We start from the raw sequence: 16,885 nt of genomic DNA, 5'->3' as shown, positions 1-16,885 counted from the left end.
AAAGGATTAATCTCCAAAATATACAAGCAGCTCATACAGCTCAATATCAAAAAAACAAACAACCCAATCCACAAATGGGCAGAAGACCTAAACAGACATTCATCCAAAGAAGATATACAGATTGCCAACAAACAAATGAATGCTCAACATCATTAATCATTAGAGAAATTACATGGTAGCAACCTAAGTGTCCATCAACAGATGAATGGATAAAGATGTGGCACATATACACAATGGAGTACTATTCAGCCATAAAAAGAAATGAAATTGAGTTATTTGTAGTGAGGTGGATGGACCTAGAGTCTGTCATACAGAGTGAAGTAAGTCAGAAAGAGAAAAACACATACCATATGCTAATACATATATATGGAATCTAAAAACAAAAATGGTTATGAAGAATGTAGAGGCAGGACAGGAATAAAGACGCAGATGTAGACAATGGACTTGAGGACACCAAGAAGGGAAAGAGTAAGCTGGGACGAAGTGAGAGAGTGGCATGGACTTATATATACTACCAAATGTAAAACAGATAGCTAGTGGGACGCAGCTGCATAGCACAGGGACATCAGCTCGGTGCTCTGTGACCACCTAGAGGGGTGGGACAGGGAGGATGGGAGGGAGACGCAAGAGGGAGGAGATATGGGGATATATGTATATGTATAGCTGACTCACTGTTATAAGGCAGAAACTAACGCACCATTGTAAAGCAATTATACTCCACTAAAGATGTTTTTAAAAGTCACATAATAGTTCTTTCAAATTAAAAAATACTGTTAACTTGTCATAATATACTTATGTGGTTATCAACTAAAGCAATAAAACAATAAATTAGAGCTCTCATAAATGTAAATATAATCACCTATTAGAAAGTATTATTCTTGGCACTAGTCAAACCTAAAGATGTAGGCCTTACAATTTTTAAATCATGTGCAATTCTGGAATAGCAAAATTCAAAATTTTCCTAAATTAGTAAGATATGCAATGATCTTTACTCTGACTAATCAAAATAATACACTTCTAATGTGTCTATTAGTTTCAATGAGGTTAAATACACAATCAAAATTTTCTTATATGATAGAGGTTCCTATCCTGAGATCCTGTGAGAGATCTGAAAACTTGGATGGGAAAAATACTGTATCCTTATTTTCATTAACTTTTAAATGAAATGCAGCTTTCCTTTCAATTACGACTGTACATAACAAACCACAGTAGTAAAAACAGTACTTATGACTTTGTCACCAATAAAAATCAGTTATTTTCTTATCACATTACATTTGTTACAGACATCTTTGAGATACCACAACTATTTCAGGAATACAGTGGTAGTTTAACCTGCTGTTTCTTTGCATGTGATCATAGTACCCCTGTTTATAAATGCTCCTATGACACAGCTGGCCAACTACCAGGCAACCCTGTCCCTAGCAGTCACTCAGATGCCAAAGAATGAAGCCATATGTTATCACACTGGTATAATGTAATCATCTGGGCTGCTTTCTGGGCATCCCTAGACATACTGGTTGATCAATATGTAGAAGATGCGTCAAACAACACCCCCAAATTCTAGTGGCTTTATTCAAACTTTCACAATATTAAGTCTTTAAAAAATTTTTTAACTTTAACTTGCCTGTATTTTTATTTATTTATTTATTCATTTATTTTTATTTTTTATTTATTTTTTTTTTGTGGTATGCGGGCCTCCCTCTGTTGTGGCCTCTCCCGTTGCGGAGCACAGGCTCCGGACGCGCAGGCTCAGCGGCCATGGCTCACGGGCCCAGCCGCTCCGCGGCATGTGGGATCCTCCCAGACCAGGGCGCGAACCCGGTTCCCCTGCATCGGCAGGCGGACGCGCAACCACTGCGCCACCAGGGAAGCCCCTATTTATTTATTTTTTAACTTGCCTGTATTTTAAACAGTTTCTCATTTTGTACTATGTTAATTTTTAAAAGTATGTATTCCAATGTATCACAAATTTTAATATTTTTAAAACACTATTTCAACATAGTTGATTTCCTTTGTAATCCTAAATGTATAATTATGCAGTTAACAATATTATCTTGAGAAAGGTGCACCATGCAGCCAAAGCGGTCTATGGCACCAAAAAAGTTTAGAATCCTTACTTACAATATTTATAGGAATTTTTAATTCTGTAACTAGTGTGTCAAGTATTATTACAACAGATTCAAAGACATAGTTTCTGTCATCAGATATTATCCTGCTGACTGTCCAACATGGAGCCCTTGAGTGCATCCAGAAGTATGTGGTTAGTATCACAGGACCAAATTTTAGTTATGTATGTAATCAATCAGCAGTTTCAATGACAGCAATTCCCTTTTGTTATATATGTATACACTTCCACATAAGATTCTGCTCAAAGGGCTCTGAGGTTAAAAATAACTTTCAAATCACTAATTCAGAATAACGCAAAGAAATTAAAGAAGTGTTAAATTGTGTAATGCCAGAGCATTAAAACTGGAAAAATATTTTAGAGCTAACTTTTACTGAATATGTACTATCTCTCACACACACACACACACACACACACACACACACACACACACACACACACACACTCTCTCCCTCTCTCTCTCTCTCTCTCGTTTAACTTTAATGCTTAGGAGTAAATGAATTAAATTTAAATTTATTATTTAGCTAATGCCAATTTATGGTAAATTTCATTTTTCATCTTGAAAAGAATTAAAAGTAACCAATACTTACTTCTGAATCTTCAGATAGGCCATTGCTCTGTTAGCTGGAAGAAGGGCATTAGCGCCATCTGCTGCTATCCCTCGAGTATAGCATTCGATTGCTCTTTCATATTTCCCCTCTTTGAAAAATGCATTCCCCTATCATTTTGGAAAGTATGGAGAAGAATAAAAAAAGAAAATGCAAAAAACAAAAAAATTAGTTGAATTCAAATCTTTAGCAACACTTCAGGTATACCCATCATTATTATATCAGTAATTAAACTATATTTTAATTGCTAAAAATCCATGATACATGTTTTAGAATGTTAGTTTGGATTGCTTTTATAATGGTGTTAATCTCTTTTCAGTACTAAAAAAAAAAAGTATGCTACTATATTACCTTGCAACATTAACCATTATTTTATTAATTAAAGATTGGACAAAGCTTAAATTAAAAACACATTTTAATAAATATAGGCCCAGGGGCTTCCCTGGTGGCACAGTAATTAAGAATCCACCTGACAATGCAGGGGACACAGGTTGGAGCCCTGGTCTGGGAAGATCCCACATGCCGTGGAGCAACTAAGCCCAGGTGCCACAACTACTGAGCCAGCACTCTAGCGCCCATGAGCCACAAATACTGAAGCCCGTGCGCCACAACTACTGAAGCTCGTGTGCCTAGAGCCCGTGCTCCGCAACAAGAGAAGCCACCACAATGAGAAGCCCGCACACCGCAACACAGAATAGCTGCCACTCGCAGCAACTAGAGAAAGCCCACACGCGGCAATGAAGACCCAACATAGTCAAAAAATAAATAAGTAAATAGAATTTTACAAATAAATAAATATAGGCCTGAATATTATACTCTTAAGTTATATTAGAATCTGTACAGGGAATTCCCTGGTGGTCCAGTGGTTAGGACTCCACGCTCTCACTGCTGAGGGCCCTGGTTCAAACCCTGGTCAGGGAACTAAGATCCCACAAGCCACAAGGCACAGCCAAAAAAAAACAGAATTGTACAGAAGAATTTCAAAAATCAAATAATTTTTGTGAAAGAACAGAGTACCAGACTGTGCAGCTCACTCCTCAGTAACATTAATATGCCTAAACATAGAATAAATTAAACTGTATTGGAATGTGTATACTAGATTTCACTGTAACATTTATTTATATTCAGAATCAGATATATCACAATCAATAATCATTCCATAAGTATTTATTAGGAATCTTTTGTGGGTCCATGAAAGGCTATAATATGTTAAATTAAATCTCAACTCAGGATTTCTAAAGATTGATCAGAAATAGTTCAGTGGGAGTTAATGAAAAATAAGTAAGAATGAATTGTAATTTATTTGTATGTTAAATTTACAACCACAATATGTAAATATATGTTAAAATGCTCAAAAATAATTTGTTTCCTAAACTTAAATACTTTTTAAAAATTATGTATTAAGTCATCAATTACTCAAAGTTTTAATTAGTAGGCCCCAGAAGTTTTAGTATATTTAAGTTTCAGTTTCTACTGAAGAAAAATTTTAATATAATATTAGGAAAGACAGAAACTTAACTGATACACAAAAAGCTAAGAGTAAGCTCAGAGAAACATATATTTGTTGGAATCCTGGATTACCCGATCTTTCTCTGAAATGGCCTGCTGTTTACTCTGTTGCTCTTCGATTTGTTTTTTCTCTCCTTCAGCTGACTTAATCATTGTATCATCTTCCTCTGGATATGAGTTTTCTTTGGAAGTTAAAGCCTAGGAGACATAGCAGTCAGCTAAAATGAAACAAGTAATGGAAGACGCATACGTATTTGACTTTAAAATAAATTATTTAAATATACCAGAATTCCTGCCACATTTCAAATAATTAAAATAATATTTACGCCAATTCAAAATCTTTCTACTTACTAAAATAAAAAGCAAAGACATTTAATGTGCATCTTATTCCAATTAAAATAAGTAATATTCACTAAAGATAGTTGTTCATTTTATTCAACAAATATTTATTGAATTTCTACACTGTTCTAGGAACAATTTTCAAAAATAAAGAAGGTAATTGAGAACACATCACCAAATTTCTCAAATTTAATATTCACAGTCATTATCTGACCTAGGACAAAACATGAAAATATACAATACAGTTCACAATTATAATCAAGTTGATATATTTACCAACAGATTTTATGTGCAATAAGTAATGGCAATATTTAAAGGCAGACTTTCCCCCAATCATTGTCACTTTTTTATCAAAGTTTCAAGATGGCAAAATAGTTATAACTGATTCAACAGCAAAGTAAAAGGAATATGTAACTGTTCAGTATCATTTGACAGCAAATTTTACATTTAAGTATCTATTTTCTTACTATTAAAAAATTAGTATTATTTTTGCTATATAGACCATAAAGATGGAGCAACTTTAAAACTATACAAAATCAAAGAAATATGCAAAAGTACAAATATCAAAGCACAAGCCAAATAAGAAAAATCAGTGAGATAAAGAAAAATGATTCTGACATCTAGGAAAAAGTGAAGCAGCAGTAGTTCTAAATATCTCAGACAACTTTTTAAGATAATAACTAATTAAGAATCTTTAAATACCATTATACCACCTCTAGCTTACAAATTTGCTTAGTAGAAAACTCTATAGTACAAAGAATTAAAAGTAGAAAAATGTCTATGTTACATAGTACAAAGTCTATGCAAAAACCTTTACTTTATCAAATAAAAGTAATAAGTAACGTACTTAATTTAAATAACCACAGTTTACCTGATTAATTTTTCTGAGTTCATTTGTAGCTTCAAAGTTATTGGGTTCCAGTTCTAATACTTTTTCATAATCTGAGTAAAACAGAAGATAAAGAATATTTGAAAGATATATGAGATTAAAAAACCTGTACAGAACAACAATCATTTGCTTACATGTGACAAATAGGTAACTATCCTATAGCAAAATTAAGAGGAACTAAGAAACACTAACATTATGCCACTGGACTTCCTCCATTCCCCCAGGACAGACAAAACCCTGACAGAATCCTTGTGACAGATCACCTTCTTCTTCCAGCCCCAGGAAGAATACTTGCTATCATAAGTCATACTTCATAAAACCAAGAAGGAGCACAATCTTTCAGACATCAGCTTCATTCAGATTTTGTGATTTGTACTATGCAAACCTATTTTATGGAATAATGGAAGGCTTAGAATTTACAAATAAATAAAAATGTGTTAAGGCTTTACATGCATTACCTCTAGCCTCACAATAGCCAACAAGATGTTTTAATCCCTATTTTACAGATGAGAAATTGAAAATCAGAGAAGATACATAACCTTCCCCTGGTCACACAGCTCATGGTCAAATGAGAATTTGAAACAAAGTCTAATTGGTGGCAAATAACATGCTCTTTTCCCAAAATATCAAGACGTTTTAAATTGCAAAAATGAGTTTTATTCAATAATAGATCTCTGAAGGTAGTAACTGTGATTCTCTATTATTCTTCGTATAGCATCAGTTAAAATAAAATTTTAAATAACTTTTTAGATAAGGATGACTTGGAACATATTAATACCTTTTTTGGCATCCTCTAATCTTTGCAAAGCAAATCGAGCAGCACCTCGTCTTGCATAAGCCTTTGTATAACTTCTATTCAAGGCAATTGCTAAATTACAATCAGACTCAGCAACAGCAAATCTACAATTAAAAAAAAAATAAAGTTAATAAAAATCATCTGTTAGGACTTCCCTGGTGGCGCAGTGGTTGAGAGTCCGCCTGCCGATGCAAGGGACGCAGGTTCGTGCCGCAGTCCGGGAAGATCCCACATGCCGCAGAGCGGCTAGGCCCGTGAGCCATGACTGCTGAGCCTGCGCTTCAGAGCCTGTGCTCCGCAACGGGAGAGGCCACAACAGTGAGAGGCCCGCGTACCGCGCAAAAAAAAAAAAATCATCTGTTAAACTAAAACTTCAAAAAATTTGTTTCTGAAATCTCTGAAAAGGGAATTTACTTCCCAGTTGAAGGCATGTTTCCCATCTCCTTTTAGTGATGCCCACTAAAATCAATAATTCCTGATGGTGAGACGTGAGCAGTACTACCTTTAAAGCAAAGAACAAAAATGCCCACTATCACTGCTTTTTCTCAGTACTGTGCTAGAGGTCCTGGCCAATGTAGTTCCATATGAAAGAAATAACAGCCAAAAGAACTGGAAAGGAAGGAACAAAACTGACATTCTTAGATGATATGATGGTCTACCAAGAAAACTCAAAACAATCTGGAGACATTGTTAGAAATAATGAAAGTTTAGCAAGGTGGCTACTCTACTAGAGATCAGCAACAAAAAACTGATAAATCTAACAAAAGATGTACAAGATCCATGTGCAGAAAATTACAGGACTGTCTTCAAAGACATCAAAGAAGTAGAGCAATTTCATCACATCCATCTATAATAAGACACAAAAACACAATATAATTCTCTCCAAACTGATCTATAAATCCAATGCAATTGTAATCAAAATTTTTCAAGGAATTTGACAAGATGATTCTAAAATTTATACTGATAAGTAAAAGTTCAAAAATACCCAACATTCCTAAAGAACAATAAGGTAGGAGAATACCCTATATCAAATACCAAGACTTATTATAATTATGCTATAATAATTAAAGACAGTGTGGAATGGTTATAGTAATGGGCAACAGATCAATGTAAAGAATAGAGAGATGAAAAAGAGATCCGTGCAAACTTGACATATGACAACAGTGGAATTGCAGATCCGTGGGGAAAGCATGGATATTCAACAAATAGGTCTGAAACAACTGGGATATTCATGTGAAAAGATATGAAATTGGAATGCTACCTTCAGCATATATAAAGAGACTTAAGCGTGAAAAGTAAAACTTTTAGGAGTAAATATAGGAGACTGCTACGACTCAGGGAAGGAAACTACTTTAACAAATCATATTTTTCAAAGTGCCAACATTTTACAAAAATCAATAAATGAAACACATTAAAATTAAAAATTTCTGGGACTTCCCTGGCAGTCCGTGGTTGAGACTCTGAGCTCCCAATGCAGGGGGCACAGGTTCAATCCCTGGTTGGGGAACTAAGATCCCACATGCCACATGGTGGGGTCGAAAAAATAATAATAATAAAAAAATATATTTTGGGGGCTTCCCTGGTGGCGCAGTGGTTGACAGTCCGCCTGCCGATGCAGGGGACATGGGTTTGTGCCCTGGTCTGGGAGGATCCCACGTGCCGCGGAGCGGCTAGGCCCGTGAGCCATGGTCGCTGAGCCTGTGCGTCCGGAGCCTGTGCTCCGCAACGGGAGAGGCTGCAGCAGTGAGAGGCCCACATACCGCAAAAAATAGATATATATATTTTTTAAATAATAAATTAAAAATTTCTGCTCACCAAGGCTCCATAAAAAAAGACCAACTACAAACTGAGAGAAGATAATTATTATAAATAAACACTAAAGAATTAGTATCTAGAATAAAGAACTCTTAAAAATCAACAGTAAAACAACCTAACAGAAAAATGGTCAAAAGATAAAACAGACATTTCACAGAAAAAAAAAAATAAGTGGTGAATAAACATATAAGAAGATGCTCAACCTCATTAGAAATTGGGGAAATGCAAGTTAAGGCCACAGTGAATTACCATTTTACACCCCCTAGACTGAAAACAATTCAGAAGCCCAATTATACTCGTGTTGGTAAAGATACGGAACATTCACTCTTACACACTGCTAACGGGAATGTTACAACTACCCCTGTAGCAACTGGTTACCACCATTTAAAGTTGAACCTGTGCACATCCTATGACCCAGCACCAAGAAACAGGTACAAGAGTGTTCACAGTATCACTGTTGTTAAATAAGAAAGGGAAGGAGGGTGGAAGGCAGGGAAAGAAAGCAGGGAGAATAAAAGGAAAGAGAGGAAGAAAGGAACAAACCAACAATCCAGCAACCGGAGAATGGATACATAATGGTATATTACTAAAAAGGAACTGCATATAACAGTGAAAATGAGAGATCTACAGCTATATGCAAAATACAAACAAATCTTAGAAAGATACTATTCAAAGAAATAGACAAGCCACAGAAGACTACATCCAGTATGAAATACTTTTAAAGCTCAAAAATAAGCAATGTTATACAATATATTATTTAAAGATACATACATATATAATGAATTTTTTTTTTAATCAAAAGAATGATATACAACTCAAGATAGTGGTTTACTGGGAGGGACAAGGGTCAGGATACGGAAAAGAATATCAAAAGTAGCTTCAAAAATAATGTTCTCGTTCTTAAGCTGGGTGGCAGGCTCATGCAGGTTTATTTAAAATTATTCTTCATCACTTACATAGTATAGATATCAAATATTATAAAATGTAAATATTCCCCTAATTTGTCAGGATATGAATAGCACGAGTTTCAAAGATCTAAAAATATGCTATTTAAGACAGTAAAAACTCAGACACCAGGGCTTCCCTGGTGGCACAGTGGTTAAGAATCCGCCTGCCAATGTAGGGGACACGGGTTCGAGCCCTGGTCTGGGAAGATCCCACGTGCCGCGGAGCAACTAAGCCCGTGCGCCACAACTACTGAAGCCCACGTGACTAGAGCCCGTGCTCCGCAACAAGAGAAGGCACCGCAATGAGAAGCCCGCGCAGTGCAACGAAGACCCAATGCAGCCAAAAATAAATAAAATAAATTAAAAAAAAAAACAACTCAGACACCAATATAGTTCGTATTTCCAAATAATTAAAACAGTAAGAATGTTCTCCTTGATGGTATTTGTCTTTTTAAAATTTCTTATGATAGGTCAGTTCCCTGCTTAGGATTAAGACCATACACATTTATGTTCTTCAACGTTAAGTATTTATTTAAAGGGTATGACTTAAACAAATGTTGAAACATATTTTAAGTTTACCATAAAAAAAGTTCTCTGTGTTAAATAGTGGATAAATAATTTTTCAAAATAATGGAGCAAAATTAATTTATAAAAAATTTTTACCCAGCTAACTTTTTTTTCGTCTGTGAATTAGGTAAAGAGCATCATTACTCAACTTTTAGAGGAGGAACACCTCAGTAAAGTGAGCTACAGGAGCATGGTTTGAGCACCTGAACGTTTAAAATGGCTTAAGTAAAAGAACTCAATAAAAAGGAGTTATAAAAATTTATAGTTGAAAGGAAATGTAAAACTTTTTCAAGCATTCCCACACATTTTATCACGAAAGATTTTTTTTTAAGTTTCCATATACACATAAAATATTCACACACATTACGGAAACCCCTTACTTTTTCAGTCTAAAGTATGCTGATGCTCTGTTTGTTGGCAACACAGGATTATATGGATCAGCACCCATGCCTTTGGTGTAACATTCAATCGCTTCATCATATTTTCCTTGTTTGAAGTATTTATTGCCCTGAAGAAAGCATACAAGTCAGATACATACTGGCACAGAATTCCAGAGCCATTTTCTTTCATTATTATCCATCTCTTCCTATCTCATTAGCCATGTGATCAAGGCTCACAGGAAAGGCAAGGGAATTAAGCAAAATGGTCTTTTTACAAGTGCTAAAATTCACTATATAGTCATAGTTTGGTCACAATCCAAGAGCCCTGGCAGAAAAATGAGTAAAATACCTAGCATTATATACTTTTTATTGACAATAAGAACCCACAGAAATGTAACAAAAGAAAGGCATAAAGATAAATTTTAATCTGAAAGAGTGCCACCTCTTTGAAAAGCAATATAGCCAGTTTTACAATAATGAGGCATTCCTCAGGGAGATGTTGAACATTCCAAAAAGCAACCAAAGATGGTCTGTGACATGGAGGAGTGGGATATAATGTCCATGTCAAGAATCACACGCTGATTTGATTAGTACTTCAGTCTACTACTTAAAGCCCTGGAATAACTCTCTGTATGCTCCAAGCACTTTACACATAATAATTCATTTAATAATACAACCACCCATTGAGGTTTAATAATAATATTAATCTTATTTTACAGCTGAGAAAACTGAGTACTTACAGGCAATTTAAAGAACTTGTCACAGGATTTGAACCTAGATAATCTGGTTTCAGAGCATATACTCCTAACCACTATGCTATACTGCCTCCTGATAGGGATATAGCCAATAACAGTTTAAAGTTTGAACACCCCCTAAATTATGCTGTAGAAATCTTGGGATGGACATGATTTTCTACATATCCTGCTTACTTGAAGGAACCAACGGCTAACCTAAAGAGTACCTTTTCTTTTAGAGCAAGAGCCTTTTGTGAATCTACATGAATCCCATCTTCTTCTGACTCCGATTCTTGAGACACAGAATCATGGGTACTCTCTTCTTTGTCAAGCTCATCAAGGATACTGTCCTGAAATCAAAAGTAGGGAAACAAAAAAAAAAAAAGTAGGGAAACAGTGTTCATAATTACATGACCTTTAAAAAAAGAAGATAAACCCCGCTCCCCAGAACATTAAGTTGTTACAATCTAAGGACCTAAAGGCCTACAAAAGCAACTCAAATAACCTCTCATTCTTAAGATTAAATCCAGAGAAAAGGGTATTCTTGCTTAGAAAACCAAGAACCAAATCACTTAGAGAATCTGACTTTGAATTCATATAGTAAGCTAAGTCAATAGAGTCTAAAAATCACCCCTAAATCACAAACTATTAGCAGTGAAGTATTATTCCTTTACATAAGAGAAGTTTGCAAATAACCCCAAATCTATGTAATTGCATCCAAGAGCAGAGAAAGGTTTTATCTAAAAACCTTTTTTCTCTCTTATTTTTAAAACAAAAACTGCTTGTAGAGCACAATTAACTCCTGATTCTCACAGCAACCTATGAGGCAGACATAATTACCCATGTGTTTCACTTGAAGGAACTGACAAATAGAAGTTAGTTAACTCACTCAGGGTCACTCAGCTAGTAAGTGGCCAAATGAGAATCTGAACCCAGGCAGTCTGCCTCCTACAGAGGGCTCTCAATGACTATATTATACTGTTTCTCAGTGTATTCCAAAATACAGCTGACTCTACCAAAGAAAATACATAACATGCTAGTCCAGCAACTCCCAATCTCTTCTGACTCACACATTCCTTTCACAGTAATGAATCATTTCATGGACCCCATCAGTATTTTTTTAATGATTTTTTTTTAGCACATATAATAAAAGAATGATTTTTGTAAGAGATTTTTCTTTTTTCTTTTTTTTTTTCCACACCACTTGGCTCATAGGATATATCAGTTCCCCAGCCAGGGACTGAACCCAGGCCACAGCAGTGAAAGCCCAGAATCGTAGTCACTAGGCCACCAAGGAACTCCCTAGTAAGAGATTTTAAACCAGTAACCATTAAAGAGTTCATTAAAACTCACGTAAACGGGCTTCCCTGGTGGCGCAGTGGTTAAGAAACCGCCTGCCAACGCAGAGGACATGGGTTCAAGCCCTGGTCCGGAAAGATCCCACGTGCTGCGGAGCGACTAAGCCCGTGAGCCACAACTACTGACCCTGCGCTCTAGAGCCCGTGCTCTGCAACAAGAGAAGCCACCGCAATGAGAAGCCCGCACACCGCAGCGAAGAGTAGCACACCCTCTTGACACAACTAGAGAAAGCCTGCGCGCAACAATGAAGACCCAATGCAGCCAAAAATAAGTAAAATAAAATAAATAAATTTATTTTTTAAAAAACTCATGTACACAAAAAATTATTATTTAAACAAAATCCTTTCTGTATTTAACAATATACTATTTTAAATAATTTATGTAGGAAAAATATTGTTGATAAATTAAAAAACAAAATAAGACCTACGCTTAGTTTCAATGAATGAACATTCAGAGATGGACTGAAATTTAGCTATGTGTTTTAGCATGAAGATTCTAGAAATTCCACCAGCCTACCAAGATTAAAGCCAAGACTGTCCAACCCTGTTACACAGACATGTGTAGAAAACTAACAGCAGCAGAACACCAAAGCCGCTGCTCAGATCTGAACTAGAATGGAACAACCATGACTGCACTGGCCACACAAAGCAGGAGTTCAATCAATATCTGTTGAATGAATAAATGACTGTAGAAAGCAACTCTCTAAGAAACCATGACATGATGCCTTTTAGGAAAGGGCATTATAAGAAGATTCCAATTTATGAAAAGGAAAAGGCTACATAGGAGGGGGTAAAGTTACAAAAAATGAAAGCAGGCTAAATAATACTCAGCAGAGAATAAATCATATGTTCAGAAAGTATCATTTCCAACAGTAATAAATTCAAGACCCAAAATCATACTTCTCTTACATCGAGACATTACTAAAGCAGATGACATACTATTTAAATAATAATGTGCACTCTCTCTGGACTCAATTAGTCTTGGTTTCATTAAGAAAAATACAACCAGGGCAGAAGACCTAAATAGACATTTCTCCAAAGAAGACATACAGATGGTCAATAGACACATGAAAAGATGCTCAACATCACTAATTATAAGAGAAATGCAAATCAAAACTACAATGAGGTATCACTTCACACCAGTCAGAGTAGCCATCATCAAAAAGTCTACAAATAATAAATGCTGTAGAGGGTGTGGAGAAAAAGGAACCCTCCCACTCTGCTGGTGGGAATGTAAATTGGTGCAGCCACTATGGAGAACAGTATAGAGGTTCCTTACAAAACTAAAAGTAGAGCTACCATATGATCCAGCAATCCCACTCCTGGGCATATAACCAGAAAAGACAAAAACTCTAATTTGAAAACATACATGCAGCCCAATGCTCCTAGCAGCACTATTTACAATAGCCAAGACATGGAAGCAACCTAATTGTCCGTCGACAGAGGAAGGGATAAAGAAGATGATGTGGTACATATATACAATGGAATATTACTCAGCCACAAAAAAGAATAAAATAATGCCATTTGCAGCAACATGGATGGATATAGAGATTATCATACTAAGTGAAGTAAGTCAGACAGAGAAAGACAAATATCGTATGATACTGCTTATATGCAGAATCTAAAAAATAAAAAAAAAAGATACAAATGAATTTATTTACAAAACAGAAACAGATTCACAGACTTAGAGAACAAACTTATGGTTACCGGGGGGAAGGGTCGGGGGGCGGGGATAGATTGGGAGTTTGGGATTGACATGTGCACACTACTATATTTAAAACAGATAACCAACAAGGACCTACTGCATAGTACAGAGAACTCTGCTCAATATTCTGTAATAACCTAAATGGGAAAAGAATTTGAAAAAGAATAGATACATGTATACATATAACTTAATCACTTTGCTGTACACCTGAAACTAACACAACACTGTTAATCGACTATGCTCCAATATAAAATTAAATTTTTTTTTAAAAAAGAAAAAGAAAAAAGTGATACAAATGAACTCACTTACAAAACAGAAACAGACTCCCAGACATAGAAAACAGTTTATGGTTACCAAAGGGGGAAGTGGGGGAGGGATAAATTAGGAGTTTGGGTTTAATAGATACACACTACTATATATAAAACATAAACAATAAGGACCGACTGTATAGCACAGGGAACTATATTCAATATCTTGTAATAACATAATGGAAAAGAATCTGAAAAAGTACAGATACGTGTGTGTATATATACATATAAAACTGAATCACTGTGCTGTACACCTGCAACTAAACTGTAAATCAACTATACTTCAATTTAAAAATTAATTAATTAAAAATAAATGTTTTAAAAAAAGAGAAATACAACTAATTTGAAAAACCATTTGGCAGTATCTTCTAATGCTAAATGCATATACAAACTATGACCAAGCAAATAGCACCCCAGGTGCTATATCCATCAAAAGACATGTAAAGGAAGGTTTATTCATAACAGCCCCAAGCTGAAAACAACTCAGTGTATATCAGTAGGAGAATGGATACACAAATTGTGATATATTCACACAATGGAATTCTGATCAGCAATGAAAAAGAACAAACTACTGCTACTGACAGTACAGATCAATCTCAGACAATAATAGCAAAAGAAGCCAAACAGAGAAGAGTGCATACTGTATGATACAATTGTAAGAAATTCCAAAACTGGCAAAACCTATCTACAGTATTAGAGATCACAACAGTGGCCACCTTTGGGAGGTAATCAACTGAAAAGGGAGGTTTCTGGGATACTAGAAATGTTCTACATCTTGATCTGGATGGTAGTTTCTCAGTTTTGTACATGAGTGAAAATTCAGGAAGTTGTACATTTAAGATTTCGGGACTTTACTGTATGAATGTTATACCTCAATAAAAATGTTAAACAAAAAAGTGCAAAGAAAATAGTAAACATAAAAATCAGAATAGTAGTTACCTCTGAAGGTAGAGAGGAGAAAAGAAGATGGGACAGGGAAGGAGCACACTGGCAGCTTCAATGGGATTGGAAAAATTCTCTTTATGTTAGGTGGTGGGTTTATGTATTCATTTTATTATCATGCTTTAGGATACGTATCTCTACAAACTATTTTGTATAAATCAAATATTACATAATGAACACTTTTAAAAAGACTAAAAGCGAGTGTGTATTCCAAATCAACCTAACTAAATCAACCCTTAGGGTGGGTCAGAGTCTAGAATAAGGCTGGCCAACAGGTTCCCGTTCACAGGTTGGCCTGACAGTGGCTGCCTGGAATACTGGGTAGAGGGTTATGAGGCAGAGTAATTAATTCTCCAGCTACACCGTGTCTCATGTGTGGGAGATGGGAGGCATGCACCACACCAGCCTAGAAGGGTGAAGCCCACCCTTCCTGAAATCAAGATAGCCCTACTTCTATTGTCACGCAGCCCTAGCCCTAAGGCTAAACCCAAAGGCATTCTCTTTTAGCCAGTATTCTCCAGGTCCTTCAGTCTATTAAAAAATAAAAATAAAAAATGTTGGTAGAGTCCTTCTTTTCTCATATTATTACTATCTTAGAATTCTGGCTGTTTAAGGGTTAGAGATGATGAAGAGGAAGGAAGTGGGCGCAACTATAGGTGGAGAGCATAAGGGAGGTCTTTGTGGTGAGGCAATATTTCCGTATCTTAACTGCAATGGTGGTTACCCAAATCTACAGGTCATAAAATGGCAAAGAACTATACATACATTGCACCAAAATCAATTTCCTGGTTTTGATACTGTACTATAGTTAAATAAGATGTAACCATTAGGGGAGACTGGGTGATGAGTACACTGGATCTCTATGTACTATTTGTGCAAAAGGAGAAAAAAAGAAAAAATAGGAAAAAAGAAAAGAATCCAGCTGTTTTAGCCACTATTCACTGAAAGAGGACTGTAGGAGAAAAAATAATCTAGTTAATTGAACAGCTAGGTATTGAAGTTTTTATTCCACACAAAATAGTCTATAAGAGAAAGACACAGGTCCTAAGAACTCTACAATGTTTTTCATTTAATCCATGACTCTTAACGAATTCCAAGAAAATTTTACTCAAATACTAAGAAGCATATAACCAGATTAACTTACCACATCAAGTTTTGCCCATGCCTCATAATCATAAGATTTTATCCTGTTTTTTGTGTTTTCATCTTTGGTTTTTTTAGATGACTCTTTAACTTTGCCTTTCTTCTTTTTCCTAAGATTCCCATTTCTAATAGGAGGTAAATTCTAAGAAGGGAAAACAACACAACATTTTAAGACTGCTCTTTTACTCTTCTGTATAACTAGCGATGTTTAAAATTCTCACTAAAGTATATTTTCAAGTAAAAGTAATTTTTAATTTAATTTTCAAGTGGTTAGAAATACCAATTCACTCATTTATAATGATAACTTATGCCTGAAAAGTTTAATTCATCCTTTGACAAATATTGAACATTGTTCAGTCATAAGAAAAGTATTGATATTACCTAGAAATTTTAATTACACACTTTGCATTTTAGGATTTGCAATCCTAAATTCAAAAACTGCCTGATCTTCAGCCTTGGTACAATGATTTAGCAGCAGTACAATGGCACACTGAACTGCCTCCACATCATTACAAACAGTATGAAAAGGCTATCTGTATTTGAATGCACTGTCTTAAGAAAACCATTTGGGACTTCCCTGGTGGCGCACTGGTTAAGAATCCGCCTGCCAATGCAGGGGACACGGGTTCGAGTCCTAGTCTGGGAAGATCCCACATGCTGCAGAGGAACTAAGCCCATGCGCCACAACTACTGAGCCTGAGAGCCACAACTACTGAAGCC

At 35.6% G+C, this 16,885-nt stretch overlaps 1 protein-coding gene across 1 annotated transcript in view; it reads right to left on the bottom strand.

Annotated features, from left to right (window-relative positions):
• The window catches only part of RPAP3 (RNA polymerase II associated protein 3), a 54,195-nt gene that overhangs the window by 36,481 nt on the left and 829 nt on the right, over positions 1 to 16,885 (bottom strand). The window contains exons 2-8 of the mRNA XM_024122925.3: positions 16,167 to 16,307; positions 10,937 to 11,059; positions 9,976 to 10,103; positions 6,249 to 6,370; positions 5,453 to 5,523; positions 4,315 to 4,440; positions 2,716 to 2,843 (exon numbers count right to left, since the gene is read on the bottom strand). Of these exons, the coding sequence (XP_023978693.1) occupies positions 2,716 to 2,843; positions 4,315 to 4,440; positions 5,453 to 5,523; positions 6,249 to 6,370; positions 9,976 to 10,103; positions 10,937 to 11,059; positions 16,167 to 16,307 (839 nt within the window). The remainder of the gene's footprint in view (positions 1 to 2,715; positions 2,844 to 4,314; positions 4,441 to 5,452; positions 5,524 to 6,248; positions 6,371 to 9,975; positions 10,104 to 10,936; positions 11,060 to 16,166; positions 16,308 to 16,885) is intronic.

This window comes from Physeter macrocephalus, chromosome 6 (genome assembly GCF_002837175.3).
Source record: "Physeter macrocephalus isolate SW-GA chromosome 6, ASM283717v5, whole genome shotgun sequence".
NCBI lineage: Eukaryota > Metazoa > Chordata > Mammalia > Artiodactyla > Physeteridae > Physeter > Physeter macrocephalus.
This window is presented reverse-complemented; position numbering and strand designations above follow the sequence as displayed.